Genomic DNA, 17482 nt, shown 5'->3' with positions numbered 1-17482 from the left:
TCATAAAAGGAGAAAACCTTGTTTTTTCCCAGGGCTATTTCACAGGATGCATCAGGGCTCATAGAACAGCACCCGGGCCATGTTAAACTCAACCAATGTTACATACCCTATTCGGAGACCTTAAGGAACAGTGTGAAATACCCCAAAAACCCAGTCAATGACCCCTTTAAGGAACAGTGTGAAATACCCCTCAAAAACATGTGAATGACCCCTTTAAAGCAAAATCAACCTTTCGAAACGTTTTCTTTCTTTTTTCTGTATTGTATTTTCCTCCAGGTATGTCTAGCCTTAAATACCTAAGTCACTGCCTTTCAATAACTAGATACAGTCGCTATAGCGTATTGTGTGCAGCAGGTGTCGCCATGGAGAGGACGTAGGCCTGTCAAATGTTTCTAAAGCTGTAGCACTCCAGGACACTGTGTCAAGTGTGTTACATAAGCTCCTTATTGACGCATTGGTTGACATTGTGACATTACTATCCTAATTGACGCCTATTATATTAATAGGCGTCAACTGGCCTAAATTTACACTTGATAAAGCTGCAGAGGAAGTAGTCGATAAAATGTTTATACAATCACGCTTCATAGGCTACTATCGGCAAACGTTTGTCTTATATAAACAACCGTATATCCCCTATCGTCCCTCATGTGTTCCCATCGTTCACACAATCACCGCCTCTCTTGTCGCCGCTTATCCAGTGAGTAAGCAAAAGAATCTCATGGTCTGTCCCGAAACCCACCAGGGTCAGGAAATGGAGGAATAAAGTCGTATCGTAGGGTGGAGAAACAGACATACAGGGCGGTCGTACCACTCCAAACAGTCAGATCGAGACTGAGGTAGGTAACTACGGATATTAGTACCATAGTGTAGTAGCCTATCGTATTTAGGATTGTCGCCATCAAAGTCCGCGAAAGCTCTGTGACGAAGGCAGCTGTAGAGTTGATGATGCAAATGACACAAATTTCTGTTTCGCTACGGCTGCTTCGGTTATCCGCCAGTTTAACTTAGCGGAAGGGTTCGGATGGTCAACTAAGGCGTTGACTCAACTCGACTTTAGAAACATTCAAAATCATATCCTTTTCCATAAAATAGACTGATCCTTCTCTGCATTATAATTAACCGTCCATCTGTAAAACCAACTGTTGATTTACAGATTTTTGTGCGACAAGACTTGCTACAAAGATGAGTGACGAAAATCGACCGCAGGTTGAACTTTTCGTAAAGGTAAGCTTTGTGTGACATGCATTTACACTGTGTCAACAGTAGGCTAGTTTGATGAATAGATGGTGACATTACAGTTCAACAATGTAATCTCAAGTGAAAACCTAATTAGACTGTTTACGAAAGCTTGATGACTGATAACGTATCACTGCGACAGCTAGCGAAAAAGTAAGCGATCTTTCTTGTTCCTCTTGTTAAAGGACTCAAATGACCCAGTAGGCCTAATAGCAGCCTAAACATTAACGTATTCGCCAACGTAGGCCTACTATTAATGAATCGAAACGTTTCATTCTGTGATTCTAACCCTAACCCTTTACGGTAGGGTACCTGGAACATGCGTAAAAACTAAGACTAGACTAATCTAATTAAATGTACATTAACATGATATAACTCTATATTTAGTTTGCTGGTCAGACCTGTTGTCTTAAAGAGAAAACTGGATTTTAAAAAGTCCGTTATTTTTTCCCCCTGCATGGTCCTTAACTTTATATAATGATTTTTTTGTCCGAACGCATGTAGGCTGCCTGGACAAACCCCCCTTTGAGTATGAAAGTATGAAAGCTGGCGTTGTAACCTCGCAAAAGGCCGATTTCCTGTTAGCGGTCTTAGATTTTAAGGCCTCTCCATCACACAATTGGCATTGTAAGGGTGACTAAAGCTACTCCACCTTCTGAAATAGAAACACAGTAGGGCGTTGGTTAGGCTACAACTACAGAGATATTACAAAGAGAGATTACAAAGTACAAAACATACATACACGTATTAAAGTTGTCAATAAGTATGTGAATATACAAAATGTGTACATTTTATGTGCACTTCCAACTGTGTTGAAAATGATTACACATAAGGAAAATGTATTTAGCGATCATTCAGTACATTTAAACTGGATTTAAGTATGCTTTTTTTCCACGTGTGAGGCCAAATGTCCTCGTGTAAATGAAACCTTGAACTGTGTCTTCATCTCAACACACTCCTGTTGTCTGTAGGCGGGCAGTGACGGCCAGAGCATCGGCAACTGTCCTTTCTCCCAGCGGCTGTTCATGGTGCTGTGGCTGAAAGGAGTCACCTTTAATGTCACCACAGTGGACATGAAGAGGTGCGGCCATTTTGTTTGTCTATGAATGAAGTACATGTGCGTGTTTGAGCTCTCTCTCTCTCTCTCTCTCTCTCTCTCTCTCTCTCTCTCTCTCTCTCTCTCTCTCTCTCTCTCTCTCTCTCTCTCTCTCTCTCTCTCTCTCTCTCTCTCTCTCTCTCATCCTGTCTTTGTCCTGTCCTGTTCCTCACACACACACACACACACACACTTTCCACCCACACACACACACATTTTCCACACACTCACACACACTCACACACACACCTCTCCTGTGTGCAGGAAGCCAGACATCCTGAAGGACCTGGCCCCTGGGGCCCAGCCTCCTTTCCTGCTGTACGGGACGGAGGTGAAGACCGACACCAACAAGATAGAGGAGTTCCTGGAGGAGAACCTGGCCCCTCCCAAGTATCCATCCCTCCCTCCCTCTATCTGTCCATCTTTCACTCCCTCAATCATCATCCCATATTATATAGTTCTTAACGAAAGGGAACATGGTTGCTTTGTGGCATAGTATGACTCCTTATTGTCACACTGCAGACAAACGTTTGGGCTATAGGCTAAATCCCCCTCCCCCCCTCCTCCTCCCCCCCCCCCCCCCCCCCTCCTCCCTCTCCTCCTCCCCCCCCTCCCCTCCTCCTCCCCCTCCTCCAGGTATCCTCGTCTGGCGGCCCAGAACCCAGAGTCCAATACGGCCGGGCTGGATGTGTTCTCTAAGTTCTCAGCCTACATCAAGAACTCAAACCCCCAGCTCAACGACAGTGAGTCGGCTCCTTCAGAACGTTCTGGAGAGAATCTCTCCATGTCAGACGAAACAGCGTCGCCTGTAACCAGTCGCCTTAAACCTCTTATAATCTGTCCCTGAGTGTTGCGAAGCAGCAGGTAGTGTAGTCTGTTCGAGCCGTTCTGTCCTTAGCCTCTTTCTCTCTCTGTCACAAACTGGTTGGGGTTGTCTGGATACAATATAATATAGCCAGGGGAGCAGGTTTCAGTATTCATGGGTAGGGCATGTCCCACCCACTTAAAAAAAAATTGCAAATCCCACCAACTTCTTAGTAAGAAAGTATTAAACGGCTGCATCCTCAGTTATAAAAAAAGCTATCCCGCCCACATTTGAAAGCCAACTTATCCCCTGAATGTAGCTATGATGTAGTGTAACTTATCTGTATAATGTAACTTAATGAGTCTGTGTGTGTGTGTTTGGTTGTGTCAGATCTAGAGAAAGGCCTGCTGAAGGCTCTGAAGAAGCTGGATGACTACCTCGGCTCTCCACTTCCTGACGAGATCGACGAGAATAGCGCAGATGATGTCACTTCCTCTTCCCGCCCCTTCCTGGACGGCCAGGCGCTGACGCTGGCTGACTGCAACCTGCTGCCCAAGCTGCACATCGTCAAGGTAACCTGCTGTTTTTAAGACGCCTCTGGAAGAAGTTGAGAGCTTCGTGGTGATTCACTGCTGAGGGAGATTTAGCTGAAGCATTGTTGAGCTCAAACAGGTGTTCAGGAGCTGAGTTGTAATGCTCTCAGATCCTGCCTGTTGTCGACCACAGTGAAAGCTCAACTAGCTGTTTTTATTTTCAGTCGGTGGAGATTTCTTTTACACGTGTAAAATTATCTTTCTTACTTTCTCTCTCTGGCTCTCTCTTTCACTTCTCTTTACCCATCATTGTCCCTCCCTTTAATCCTCCCTCCCTCCCCCCCTCCTCTCTCCTCTGACAGGTGGTGTGTCTGAAGTACCGAAGCTACGCCATCCCTCGCTCCCTGGCTAACCTGTGGCGGTACCTGGATGCAGCCTACGCCCGTGAGGAGTTCTCCTCCACCTGCCCCAACGACGCCGAGATCCACATGGCCTACGCCTCCGTGGCCAAGGCTCTCAAGTAGAGCCGAGGAGGGGGGGGGGGTAGGGGAGGGAGGGGTGGGGTCAGCTAGTGAGACATGAACATTAGCAGAACACACACACATACTGTAAATACCCACCCACGAACACAATCTAAAAACTACAGCCTTGACTGTGCCGCAGGTGTCAATAGTTGGAAACATTTCACCGGCTGTTTGTGGCTTTGTTGGCCCTGAGTCTAACTCTGGTTCTAGTTACATATCCATGCTCCTGCTTCCCTCAGTAACCTACTAGATGAAGCTGTTAGTAGGACCATAGATCTTATGGCTGTTTGTATTTTATTCTTTAGCTAATCCCTCACTGCTTATAATGCCAAGTTGTGCTTAATAGCCCCTCGGTCTAAGTAAATCTAGTGGAAAGATATCTGTCAGACGAGGTGACCCAGAGCACACCAGCTTAACTAGTTCGAGATGTGTCTGCATTTGCAACATTACACAACAGAGATGCTTTTTACGAAACAAGACTGTTGACATTGTGGCTCTGAAGGGCGGCAATAAAAAGACAATAGTTTTAGTGAGAGTGTCAAGACTTCAAAGCATGTTTAGGGTTGTTGTTTGTCCTTCGTGACTGAAAGCTTGAGAGAGAGACGAGGGGAAAGCTCATCTTTAGCGTTGGTTGGGGCGGAGGAATCGCTCTCAACATGCCCAAGACAGGAAATGGTTTCAACAGACCTCAGCTTCCTATTTTCTGTCCTTGTAGCGCAAGAAAAGGAATATTTTTTGACCATCTGTTGTGAGATTGCCATGCCAAGTTAAATGACCTGCTTACCCAGTTCAAAGTGAAGGATCATGTTTTTTAGTGAGAGAAACTATATTGCAGTGTTACTCCGGGAGAAATTATGGTTATTGTTGCTTATTTGTGTGATCTGGAGTTTATTAAGAAGAGTTTGACTTAAGTCATATGTTTGATTCGCCTTCAAGGGAAATAACCATGCAGAGTCATGCAGACAAACTGTTATTTTTATACAGTCCTGACCAAATTATTTATGAAGATGTATAATTTAATTATTATTAAAATGAATTTAAAAGCAGATTCAGCTTAAGGACTGAAGTGGTTGATTCAGTAATCGGTCGCATGCTGCCAGATTAGTTGCGCTGATACAGAATGAAAGGATGACGTGCTAGCCGTAAAATAGCTAGCACGTGAAGGGTTGTGGGTCGGTTTTATTCATGTGATGAGGGTTACAACAACAAACAAACGTCCTCTCCACAAATCATGCGTTGCACACAGTTAGAAGAAGTCATTGGGGAAATAACTGGAACTGTTAGTTGTCTTTAGACTGTAAGTGTTGGTCGTTCGTTTGTTAATTCATTTGAATCACAGTAAGGGATTTTGTAAAGAAGAAAAAAAAAGTTTCACCTAAGTGCAATTCACATAATTGAAGATTACAAACTTCACATCAGTTTCAGTTTTGTCTGTTTTTATAGTTTTACAAAACAATATGGGACATAAGAACACCCTGTTGACCCATAACATGTTGTCCAATCCAGCCACTGGCATGACTGTTACATCTGTTGCTGCAGTTAGTAATAAATATCTGTACAACAAGGCCAACTTTAACTGGGCAATTACCTCTAGCTCTGCTGTTAACAGCTATGTGTTGAAAGGGACCAAGTCTGTAGAATTTCAAAGCTGTTGTTTTATTTTAGTTATCTTTGTACCGGTTATATCGACTTTATTATACTGTAAGACTAGATATGACGTCACTTCAGGGACTTTTATACGGCTCTTAACTTCTTCTTGGTTAGCGCACACTCCCTGACACTTCATTTTCCTTTTGTTTTTCTTCCTTTGTTTAATTCTCTCTCTCGGTTTCATTATTTGTTCACCTCTCTTAACCTGTATTTTGCTGCTTCCCTAGTATGTAACGTATTCCCTTACTCTGGTTATAGGCCCTTGTGTGACCTTCTGTTGCAGGGTCAACTTTTTTAGGTGAATAATAACTACAATCAAATCTTATTTTTTATCTTGTTTTTAACCATCTCTTAAAGACGTTTCCCAAACTTTTAATAAAGATGTTACATTTAGTCATTTTGTTAAATTACAAAAACAAAATTGGAAATTTGTCTCCTGCTCAATCATTTTTTTACAACTCACAATAAATCAATCAATAAACTACAGTAAAAATTTGATTAAAAAAACCTTACTGTGGTCTCCTAAAAACTACAGCACCATTGAGAAACAATGTTACACATTAAACAGACATGTTAACAGTTCTTTGAACTGTGGTTTGATATATACATACCTGTTTTCGCAATGTTATTTGTCCTAATCTGTTGCTATGTATTTTCTCTGTTCCATTTTAGTGTTTGATTGCTTGGTGCTTTTTACATTTAGTGTTTGTCCATGTTTTAGTTTTATTGTACTGTCCTTGAGCGTTCTTGAGCTCCGGAAAGGCGCTATAAAAATTAAACATATTGTTATTATTATATATGGTACATATGATCAACATGTCGGTATATTCCAACGACACACAGTCTTTGAGAAGGAAAGTGAAAACACACACCTCCAGTGTTGTGTATGTGTGCATTGCGAGTGAGTGTGTGCATGTGTGTGCATTCTGTGTGAGTGTGTGTGTGTGTTCCTGCAAAACTGCACCAGATCTGGTAGTGAGACAGATACATTCAGGTTAGTAAATTTCACATCGGGTTCCGAGCACACCCTCATCTGGTGAGGCCCTACGAAGCCACAGCAGGTTCTAGTGGAACCCAGTAGAACCTCAGCAGGTTCTAGTGTGGCCCAGCAGAACCTCAGCAGGTTCTAGTGGAAACCAGTAGAACCTCAGCAGGTTCTAGTGTGGCCCAGCAGAACCACAGCAGGTTGTAGTGGAACCCAGTAGAACCTCAGCAGGTTCTAGTGGGGCCCAGCAGAACCACAGCAGGTTGTAGTGGAACCCAGTAGAACCTCAGCAGGTTCTAGTGGGGCCCAGCAGAACCTCAGCAGGTTGTAGTGGAACCCAGTAGAACCTCAGCAGGTTGTAGTGGAACCCAGCAGAACCCCAGCAGCCTCCTGCGCCTGCTCACAGCAGCAGCAGATGCAGTGCAGGGAGCAGACAGAGGACGGCTCCTGTCCAGCCCAGGACAGACGGCCTCGCTGCTGCGTTGCACAGGTCCACGTCGCAGCACTCGTTCGTGTAGTTGAAGTGCAGGCCGGCCGTCTCCTTCTCCCCGCTCCGGCCGCACTGGGCAGGAATGGCACAGCTCTTCTCGTACAGCACCACACGCAGCGCACCTACGGAGGGAGAGGAGGGACATTTGGGAGCCGTTTGCGGTGATCCTGCCGCACACGGCTCGGTTGGGAGTGTTGACATAACACCGGGAGTGTTTATGTAGAGAGGTTTGTGAGAGTGCTAATACTTGACACACTTGACACTACTAGTAGATAGTCATGTAGCTCATCTTGATCTGGTCTACAGATACACACCACGCTGGGAAGAGTATAGAGACAGCGTGAATGCTCTAGCGATGCTGGCTGGGGACTTACTTCATCATGAGACTCCTGTAATCAGTTACAGGCCTAGTAATAAGATGTACAGCATGCATCAGGGTGCGTCTATGATTAAATCAGTCTGGAGAGAGGGTGGGCGTGGCTTAGTGCATGTGAATGCAGATCAGGTTGCGGGTTCGATTTCCCCTCTGAACATCGTTTTGGAAATAATTGTTAAATTAACACATTATAGGAGGCTGAAGGCTGTCTTTTATACATGTAGAGAGAGGCTCCACATACCGGGGACTGATGGACACACAGAGGTGTTTTACTGGTCAGATGGGTCAGAGGGGGGGAGGTCAGATGGCTGAGCTGTTGGGGAATTGGGCTATTAATCAGAAGGTTGCCGGTTCGATTCCCCGGCCGTGAGAAATTACGTTGTGTCCTTGGGCAAGGCACTTCACCCTACTTGACTCAGGGGTATGTCCCTGTACTTACTGTAAGTCGCTCTGGATAAGAGCGTCTGCGGAATCAAACCCGGATTCCTGTGGTATGTAGCACGCTATTGTAGCCAGTGAGACACCAGGGTGCCCCAGCATGTTAACACATTCTCTTCATTCTCCGTAATTAAAACATGGTTTAGACCTACCCACTGTGCCACAGATATTTTAAGAGACAATTTGATGGCACAATAGGCATTAGTGAGCTAACACAACTGGCGTGATGAGCAAAAGGCACACGGCCTGTTCAGCCAGGCTTTTGTCTTATGTGTTTAACAGAGCCGGGAGGAGGGCTTGGCCTCATGAAGCCAGTAAAACATCCTGCATTGTGACATTTCACTTATCCGCCCGGGACATCAGCCTGGTGAGTCATCTACTACTGTGTTGCTCCACACCCACTGCACCCACAGTCCAGACTCACAGTCACTGAAACCACATCTTATGTCCTGTGCTCCTCACGCTCTCTCTCTCGTATATTTATTTCTCTCTTTCTCTCCGTCTTTCTCTCCCACTCTGTCTATCCTCTCTTTTTTAACACATCCTCACATCTCAGTCTCTTCCACCCCCCCCTCCCCCATACACACCCACACCCTCCACCCTCACACACACACACAGTGAGTCCCACCTCGGGTGCCGACAGCCGTGCTAGCCAGGCAGCGCTGTCCTGTTGGGCACTCCTGCGGGAACTTGAGGCAGTCCAGAGGAGAGATGGCGGGGAACACACAGGTGTAGCAGCGCAGAGCGGCTGGAGACAGAGGAACGTTTGATCAGGGAGGACACAGACATGCCACAGAGAAGGAAACCACAGTTTCTTTGAGGCAGGTTCCGCTCAGTGGTGAAGCACTGAACTGCAGATCAACACGACCAATCCCCTAGATTTTACAAATGGAAAAAATATGTTTGATTATAACAGTTAAGATTGTGACATGCATTGACTTTATGTAGGACGGAGAACTTGATGCCACACTGCAGCTGGAAGTAGTCTGAACCGCCGGATGCTGAACGATTGTAATTTTGAGTGAGACGCTTTTTAGTTTTATTGTTTTACTGCCAATTCCTGCAAATTGTCAGTCTCATCCAAAATGATGAGGTGGATTCTAACCTTAAAGGTAGGGTCGGTAAGTTATGCGAATCTAGCAATTTTGGCCCGACCTCGAAAGGATTCAAACCTAAATATTGCCCCCCCTCCCTTCAGAGCCAGTCCTTCCGGAAGACAGACAGGTAGACTGTCCAATTATGAAGTTCAGTCCACACTAAACGATTGGTCGTGTATATTACACTCCTGTGATGTCTACAGATATTTTTGGCACACCTTTAGATTTCTTGGCTGCTATCAGGATGTGAAATGTATCAAAAGGTACACCTCAACAACGTCACCGACCCTGCCTTTAACACAGCAGGCTTTTCTAACACACCAGTCAGCTGAACAGGGTCCCTCTCTAGGTCGCTTAATACTAAGCATAGCTCGACTAACCGCAGATCCAGAGATCGCAGGTTCAAATCTCCCCCTTTACATCGGTTTGGATGAAAAGCATCTTCTAAATGAACACAAACTGTCCCAGTCTCGCGTCCCGTTTCCTACGTACCTGCCAGGGGAAGACAACACAGAAGGAGGAGGAAGATTTGTGGACGAGACATCTTCCTTATCAAGATCTTCTCAAAGTCGATCACTGAGGAACTTTAGTTTCAAGATTTCAAAGTTTCCGTCTTTTCCAAGTCTCTCCGGCTCCCTGTTCCGCTGATAGGAAGCGCAGCACCTTAAACTTCCAATTGAATTTATCAGTGTTTCACCTCACTCTTTCTCTCACTCTCACCAAGTCCCATGGAATGTTTCCACAAACTTTCTCTCCCTCTTTCTTTCCCTCTCTCTCTTTCTCGTTCTCTGTCTTTCTCTCTGACACTCTGTGCTCCTACTCTAACCGACAAGTAAGTTACTATAAGTAAGTAACGATCCAGACTTAATTTGTCTCCTCAGCCTCCCACTCCGTATTTCATCAGTTGTCTCTCTCGCGGTCTTAGTCAGACTGCCAATACTAGTAACAACATGCTTCCTTCCCTCAGGCTCAGTAATTTGATTTGAGGGTTAACCAGGTTGTGCTGATGCCTCTGCTGCATAAATAAATATCTGAGTGGGAAGATTTAGGCAGCAGGGCCTATACTTTTGACCATATTTGGGGTTAGGGTGTCTGCTGTGTGACATTGTGATTTTCTACAGGAAGTTACACAGCATTTATTTTTTTTACTGTAATTAAGAAAAAGGTTCAAGAGTGAAACAGTTTCACACACAACGCGTTTCAACGGTAACCCTAACCCTGACCCTAACCCTAACCCTACCCTGAGCTGTGTGTAAAGTCTGTGCCTCGAGACAGGAACAGACAGGTGGGGGGGAAATACACAACAAGGGAAACAGAAATCAGGAGATAGAGAGAGAGAGATGGATAGAGAGAAAGATAGAGAGAGATAGATAGAGAGGAACTAACTGTATTATCTCAGCCACCTAATGAGAGACGTGAGGTGGGGAGGGAGGGCAGTCAAGTCATGGCTGTCTTGTGACAGGGTGGGGTCAGGATGGATAAACTGTTTACCAGTGATTGTCAACATGCTGTTAAGGCAAGCTGAGGCTCCCAGGAATGTCGACACGCTCGGGAAACACAGACACGTCGACCCGGGAAGGAGGATTTGAGAGGAGGGAGAAACTGAAGGTAAAAAACTGGAGGATGATGTGAGGGAAGAGGAGAGTCAAAACGGACGAGGAGGAGGAGATGGAGGAGGAGATGGAGGAGAGGGAGGTGGAGGAGGAGGAGAGGGAGGTGGAGGAGGAGGAGAGGGAGGAGGAGGTGGAGGAGAGGGAGGTGGAGGAGGAGGAGAGGGAGGTGGAGGAGGAGGTGGAGGAGATGGAAGAGGTGGAGGTGGTGGAGGTGCTGATACAGTCTGATGTTGTGAGCTGGAGCAGATGTTTACGGCCCTCTCATCTGTCACAGTGCTGAGTGAGTCTGGGTCTCACTGGAAGGGTGGAGGCAGCAGTCAGGGGGACAGATGGTGTTTTTTAATCCTGTCTGTATCCCCTCCCCTCTCGCTCTCTCTCTCTGTCAAATCCAGCTCAATCCCTCACTCCCCCTCCCTCCCTCTCTCTCTGTCTCTCCCATTATGTCTGCATGTCTCTCTCTCTCTGTTTCTCTCTCTCTGTTTCTCTCTCTCAGATACAGGTCAACCCCTCTCTCTCTCTATGTCTCGCTCACTCCTGTCCTCACCCTCTACCCCCCTCTCTCTCTCTCCTCAGCCTGGTTAACTGTTTACAACATCTCTGTGGAGTGCAGTAGCACACAATTGACGCTAGAAGGGAACATTGTACGCCCTGTCAGTCATTTTGTACTGCCCAGAACACACACACACCATCTGTGTCACTTGATGGTGTGTTAAGAGTGTTTAACAAAGCCAAGTGATCTTCTTGTACCATCCCACACAGCAGATGAGTGATCAATTTGAAACGTGAAATACGTGGGAAATATCTACTTCATTACAATCCACTTTGTAAAGGTATTGATACCGATATATAACTGAATATGCCCTCGTTGCAAGTTAAACATCGTTTGACCCACATTTCTGGAAAGGACAGGATTAGTTCTCACTCAGACGAAGGCAGACGCCACCAATGTATACCTAATGCCTTTAATCTGTGGACTGCACGTGAAATACGTGGGAAATATCTACTTCATTACAATCCACTTTGTAAAGGTATTGATACCGATATATAACTGAATATGCCCTCGTTGCAAGTTAAACATCGTTTGACCCACATTTCTGGAAAGGACAGGATTAGTTCTCACTCAGACGAAGGCAGACGCCACCAATGTATACCTAATGCCTTTAATCTGTGGACTGCACACTTGCGCGCACACAATAGAAAAACAAAGTTGACTGCAATCGTTCTGTTGCATCTATCAGAAATATATCTGTTCGCGTTGGTGCGGTGATAAACCTTTGTTTTAACGCCTCGAGTCAACATACTGTGATTGATTCCAAGGGCGTATAGGCCTACCGCGCGGCACGCGAGCGAGATGTGGGGGTGTGGCACGCTTGAAAACAATAGTTGAGAGGGGGGGGGGGGGGGGGGTATGAGAATACCCTAAATGTTTATAGGACCGCTTGAAGCTTATCAGCCAGTGACCTCGAAGTCTGGAAAGGACACATCGATTGTTCCTGGGCAAATCGCTCATCCTACATTTGAAGTGACAAAGTTTCACGTTGGTCTACGACATTTCAACTAAATGTTCAGGTAAGGAACCAATGTTGTTGGTGAATTGACGACCCGCGATCGAGCTATTTGTTCAGTCGGTGAGTGCAATTCCCTTTTAGAGAGAAAGAGGGAGCGGGGGAGGGAGGGAGGGAGAATGAGGATCCGGACAGGGCGGACGTGTGGGGGATGGGGAGGGGAAGTTAGGGATGTAAGGGTGAGGAGGGCGCCGGGTGAGAGGAAAACAGAGGAGAAATAACGGGAGATATTGTGTGAGGAGGAAGAAGAGAGGAACAACTCTGACTAGAAAGACGCCAGGAGAAGAGGTAATGACGATCTCCTCTAAACAAGATGTCTAGGGTTTAGGATTAAATTAGGATTTGGAAATAACTTGTTTATTTAGTCTTGTTTAAATAGCAATAGCACTTCTAAAAAGTACAGACAGCTAGGCAATTGTCGTAGTCGTACTCGTCACATATGCTGAATAGGCTACACTTTTGTTTGGATCTGCTGAACGATTGACTCCGTTTAAGATTTAATTCATGCGACTGAAGTAATCAAGTGCAAATCACAAAACTTGTTGAAGCAATTTGGGAAAAGTGTTTAAAAAACTAAAAAAAATTAAGTTATTCTTTAGAAACGTACCTTGCACAGTTGTGGATGTTTGGGGTGAAATCGACGCAGAGTATTTCCAGACTACAGCTGCGGTTCATCATAGAAAGATTAGAATGATTAGAATAAGATGATTGGGAGCGGATGTATTTCGCACATGCGAATATGTAGCAACTTAATAAAATTATCTTTTATAGATTCTCCAGTGTAGCCTACCTCAACAGCAAGTGTGTACTGGTTGAAAAACTCTGATACTATTTCATGAATAATTCAATGTAGGCTGACGTGGACCGATAGTTAATGATGACTATCCCTTCGATCTCATTCCAAAGGCTAAAACGTAAACATCTTATGCTTCTGTGACATCTGTGCAGTGGAGCTGAATCCGGGAGATCGCTGACCTCAGTCACAACGACTGATTGCACATTCAAAGACAAGAACCATTCCTTTCAGCTATAACAACCCTAAACAACTTTGCCCATCGTTCTCTTGCTGTCTTCCAGGGACTACTAGGTGTAGCTCCGCGTCTCGAAAACACGGGGTACGGAGAGCAGAGACTGAAGTTTGAAAAAGCACTGGAGTGGAACTGGAGTAGGGATTCTCTGTCTCGTTCTGAATAGTTCACATACTACAGATTTGCTGTTTGGTGTGACTGCGTGCGTGTCGGGCACAGCTGGTTTCCCAGATCTTTTCTCAACAGCCTGAGGACACCCCCACACCCACGACCGCTTGCCAACGACACCCACTCCCTCCCACACACACACGAACACACAGACAGACGGACACACACACACTCAAAAACACCCCCACACACAGACATCATGGCGGGTATGTGTCCTTACGGACGCTTCACCCACGCCGTGGTGCGAGGCATCCCTGAGACCTTCGGGAGGGCGTGGGAGGGCGGGGAGAGCGGCGTGGATCTGGCCAAGGCCCAGCGGCAGTTTGGCGTGCTGACGGGGGCGCTGAGGCAGAAGATGGGGCTTCAGCTGATCGTGATCCCCCCCGACCCGGATCTGCCGGAGAGCTGGAGGGTGGAGGACCTGGCCGTGGTGCAGGGAGACACGGTGCTCATCACCAGGCCCTTCAGACAGCAGAGACGCAGCGAGGTACACACACACACACACACACAGTGAGTTAAACACACATCCAAAGTGAGGTACACACACACACTGAGTTAAACACACATCCAAAGTGAGGTACACACACTGAGTTAAACACACATCCAAAGTGAGGAACACACACACAGTGAGACACACACGCACAGACCAGGAACATGGATTCAGTTTGATCTCCTCCCCTCCTACCAGGCGGAGGCGGTGAGGCGGGTGGTGTCGGAGCTGAACCTGAGTGTGGTGGAGATGGGGGCGGAGGAGGGGGGCTCTGCTGGGGCCACGCTGGAGGGCAGCGATGTGCTCTTCACCGGCAGAGAGTTCTTCGTGGGGATCTCCTCCCACACCAACCATCGCGGGGCCGAGGTGCTGGCTGACACCTTCAAGGTAGGAACCACCTCCACCCTGCATCAGGCGAGGAGGACGGCATGGTAGGAGACGTGTGTGTGAGCCTGTGTGTGTATAAGCTTGTGTGTGAGAGCCTGTGTGTGTGTGTGAGAGCCTGTGTGTGTGTGTGTGTGAGAGCCTGTGTGTGTGTGTGAGAGAGCCTGTGTGTGTGTTGGCACAGTTCAGATGTAGGTCGGTCGGTATGATATCCAGAAGATAAGCGAGTGAAGGAGTAAAGGAAAGAGAGGAGCCGGATTTCTGTGTAAACGTTTGTCGTCCGTCCGGTTACCCTCTCCAACAACGGCCGGTCTGGACCTGTACTTCCTGGGTTGAGGGATCATGTGACGCTAGGTGTGGCATGTAAAACACTCCAGAGGCTGTCTGTCTGCTTGTGCTGCAAAGTACTGTTTATGTTTTGCTTGTGGTTTGTATGACGTGGTATTTCCGACTCCACTTTAACGGCCATTGCTGCTGCTTACATGATGACCCACTCGGATGCAGACTGTTCCTTGACTCTGTGGAACCGTGTTTAAACCATGCACTTCTGCACACCTGATAATCTGCTGCTCTTTCAGAACCTAGTATTTATACGTCCCTTTGGATGATTGGGTTGGGTTTATCTTATTTCTAGAGCATCTGACTGCAGAGCTAGAGGTCGTAGGGTCAAATCCCCCAGTGGATGTTACCGTTGGATAAAAGCGAACCGCTAAATTAAACAGATTTATTATTATAAAAGCATGTGCTAAATTAAACAGCTTTTTAAGTGAATGAACTGTGAGTGTTCCACATGCGGAGTTGATGGGTGTGTTGGCCATGTGCAGAGCTAACTGCTGTCTGTGTCGTTGGGTCTGTACATGCGGAGGTGATGGGTGTGTTGGCCGTGTGCAGAGCTAACTGCTGTCTGTGTCGTTGGGCCTGCAGGACTTTGCGGTGTCGACCGTACCCGTGTGTGGAGGATCTCGCCTTAAGAACATCTGTTCCATGGGAGGACCGGACACCATCATCATCAGCAACTCTAACGGGGCCAAGAAGACCTTGCACGTGAGTGTGTGTGTGTGCGCGCCTGTGTCTGTGTATATGTGAGTTTGTATCTACAGATCAATGTTCCAACAGTATTTTAGCAGTTAAGTCGGAGTTAAGAGTCCAAGAACCATCTATATTTAATTATTTAATATTTAACGGAAAAAAACAATCTCAACTCCCACTTACCCCACATCCCATCTCTGTTCTGACACACACGAGACGGAAGCATCCGTGGTGAAGCAGGGCCAGTAAAGGCTCTGGTTAGCGTGTGAAGGCTCTGGTTAGCGTGTGAAGGCTCTGGTTAGTGTGTGACAGCTCTGGTTAGCGTGTGAAGGCTCTGGTTAGCGTGTGAAGGCTCTGGTTAGCGTGTGACGGCTCTGGTTAGCGTGTGAAGGCTCTGGCTAGCGTGTGAAGGCTCTGGCTAGCGTGTGAAGGCTCTGGCTAGCGTGTGAAGGCTCTGGCTAGCGTGTGAAGGCTCTGGTTAGCGTGTGAAGGCTCTGGTTAGCGTGTGAAGGCTCTGGTTACAGTGTGAAGGCTCTGGCTAGCGTGTGAAGGCTCTGGCTAGCGTGTGAAGGCTCTGGCTAGCGTGTGAAGGCTCTGGTTAGCGTGTGAAGGCTCTGGTTAGCGTGTGAAGGCTCTGGTTAGCGTGTGAAGGCTCTGGCTAGCGTGTGAAGGCTCTGGTTAGCGTGTGAAGGCTCTGGTTACAGTGTGAAGGCTCTGGTTACAGTGTGAAGGCTCTGGCTAGCGTGTGAAGGCTCATTAGAGCAGCATTAGCCTGCGAGGTCGGTGAGCGGCTGAGGTCCATTTCCACTGTCTCTGGGGGCTCCTGGAGCATAATGGGATCTGGCCCCTGCTGTCGTCTGGCCTCGTGTTTGCCCTCCCTATCTTCTGTGTGTGTGTGTAATATGTATGTCTGTGAGTGGGCGTAAACGCATGTGTGTAAACCTGTGTGTGTGCAAATGTATGTGTGTGTAAACCTATATTTGTGTGTGTGTGTGCGTGTAGATGATGGAGCAGCTGACCGATCACCACTACGAGGTTCTGACCGTCCCAGAGGATGCCGCTGCTAACTGCGTGTACGTCCGTGGTCCGTCCAAACAGGACTTCCTCCTTCACCGGCCCCCTGACGAGTGCCCCGACAGCGCCCCCGTGAGTCTAGAGGGAGAAACTGTTATATCCAACAGCTTTATCCTTAATAAATCTAAAAATGCTGTCCCCACCCTCCTTTTGAAAACAAACCTAACCCCCCGATTTGGCTCTTCTTCCTCCAGGCCTTCCAGAAGCTGACAGACTACAGGCTGCTCCCCACCCCCTGCAGCGAAGCCTCCAAGCTGGGCGCATCTCTGTCCTCCTTCTGCCTGCTCATCAACCGGAAGCCACACTTCTGACCCACGGAACCCCGACGAGTCACTCGCTACAGCTTCCCATCTTACACACTGGGGACTCAACACGAACAGAAGAGTGGACATTTTGTCTAATGGTGGGCGTTCCACGTTCTCCTCGCAGGAAGGTTCTTTAGTGGACACACCGGTGCAGTCTAGTGGCGTGTTTTAGAAGGTGCAGCCCAGAGTCGATGTATAATCATATTCCACAGAAGATCTTTCTCAAGTTCTCAACCTTTGTATTCATGGTACAAGCCTTTCCAAACCCCCTTATCACAGGAAAATAACCACTCATGTTAACTGGTGTAGTCTAAACAGGAAACCCAACGCTCTTGATAATGGTTGTCTAGGATGTCAGAATGAGATCTTGTGTTTTTGATCGGTCAATAAATATCCTCTGGATTCTGAGCCATTCTGCTAAAATCCAAATGTATCCTAACCACTGTTCTGCACAAATGCTTTTTGTAAGACTCATCTTAGTATAAAGCCCTATGACAGAACACATCATTAAGTGTGAAAGGCACAAATCAAAAATGTATATGCCATTTGTATGCTTTAGTAAAGCCTTTGTATACATGTTAACACTTTGAAGCAGA

The 17482-nt window shown here is 46.8% G+C and overlaps 3 protein-coding genes across 4 annotated transcripts; 2 read left to right on the top strand and 1 right to left on the bottom strand.

The window, feature by feature from the left end:
- Positions 1–706: 706 nt before the first annotated feature.
- clic1 (chloride intracellular channel 1) lies at positions 707–6235 on the top strand. Its single transcript, XM_062486742.1, has 7 exons — positions 707–836; positions 1154–1224; positions 2208–2317; positions 2597–2722; positions 2969–3075; positions 3528–3709; positions 4033–6235. Exons 2-7 carry the CDS (start codon positions 1183–1185, stop codon positions 4192–4194), a joined length of 729 nt encoding a protein of 242 aa, XP_062342726.1. The 5' UTR covers positions 707–836; positions 1154–1182; the 3' UTR covers positions 4195–6235.
- On the bottom strand, positions 5638–10160 carry LOC134040709 (prostate stem cell antigen-like). The gene is made up of 3 exons (XM_062486750.1): positions 9723–10160; positions 8762–8881; positions 5638–7441 (listed from the first exon to the last, which is right to left on the bottom strand). Exons 1-3 carry the CDS (start codon positions 9772–9774, stop codon positions 7230–7232), a joined length of 384 nt encoding a protein of 127 aa, XP_062342734.1. The 5' UTR covers positions 9775–10160; the 3' UTR covers positions 5638–7229.
- A 2131-nt stretch (positions 10161–12291) lies between these two features.
- Positions 12292–17332, top strand: ddah2 (DDAH family member 2, ADMA-independent). 2 transcript variants are annotated; one of them, XM_062486739.1, is made up of 6 exons: positions 12292–12412; positions 13486–14091; positions 14293–14481; positions 15403–15522; positions 16510–16653; positions 16776–17332. In XM_062486739.1, exons 2-6 carry the CDS (start codon positions 13804–13806, stop codon positions 16890–16892), a joined length of 858 nt encoding a protein of 285 aa, XP_062342723.1. In that variant the 5' UTR covers positions 12292–12412; positions 13486–13803; the 3' UTR covers positions 16893–17332. The 2 variants fall into 2 exon arrangements, with proteins under 2 accessions (XP_062342723.1, XP_062342722.1); XM_062486738.1 differs by lacking the exon at positions 12292–12412 and adding an exon at positions 12572–12696.
- The last annotated feature ends 150 nt before the right edge of the window (positions 17333–17482 follow it).

The sequence above is a fragment of the Osmerus eperlanus genome, chromosome 20, assembly GCF_963692335.1.
Source record: "Osmerus eperlanus chromosome 20, fOsmEpe2.1, whole genome shotgun sequence".
Lineage (NCBI taxonomy): Eukaryota > Metazoa > Chordata > Actinopteri > Osmeriformes > Osmeridae > Osmerus > Osmerus eperlanus.
The sequence above is the reverse complement of the archived record's forward strand: the minus strand, read 5'-3'. Positions and strand labels throughout refer to the sequence as shown.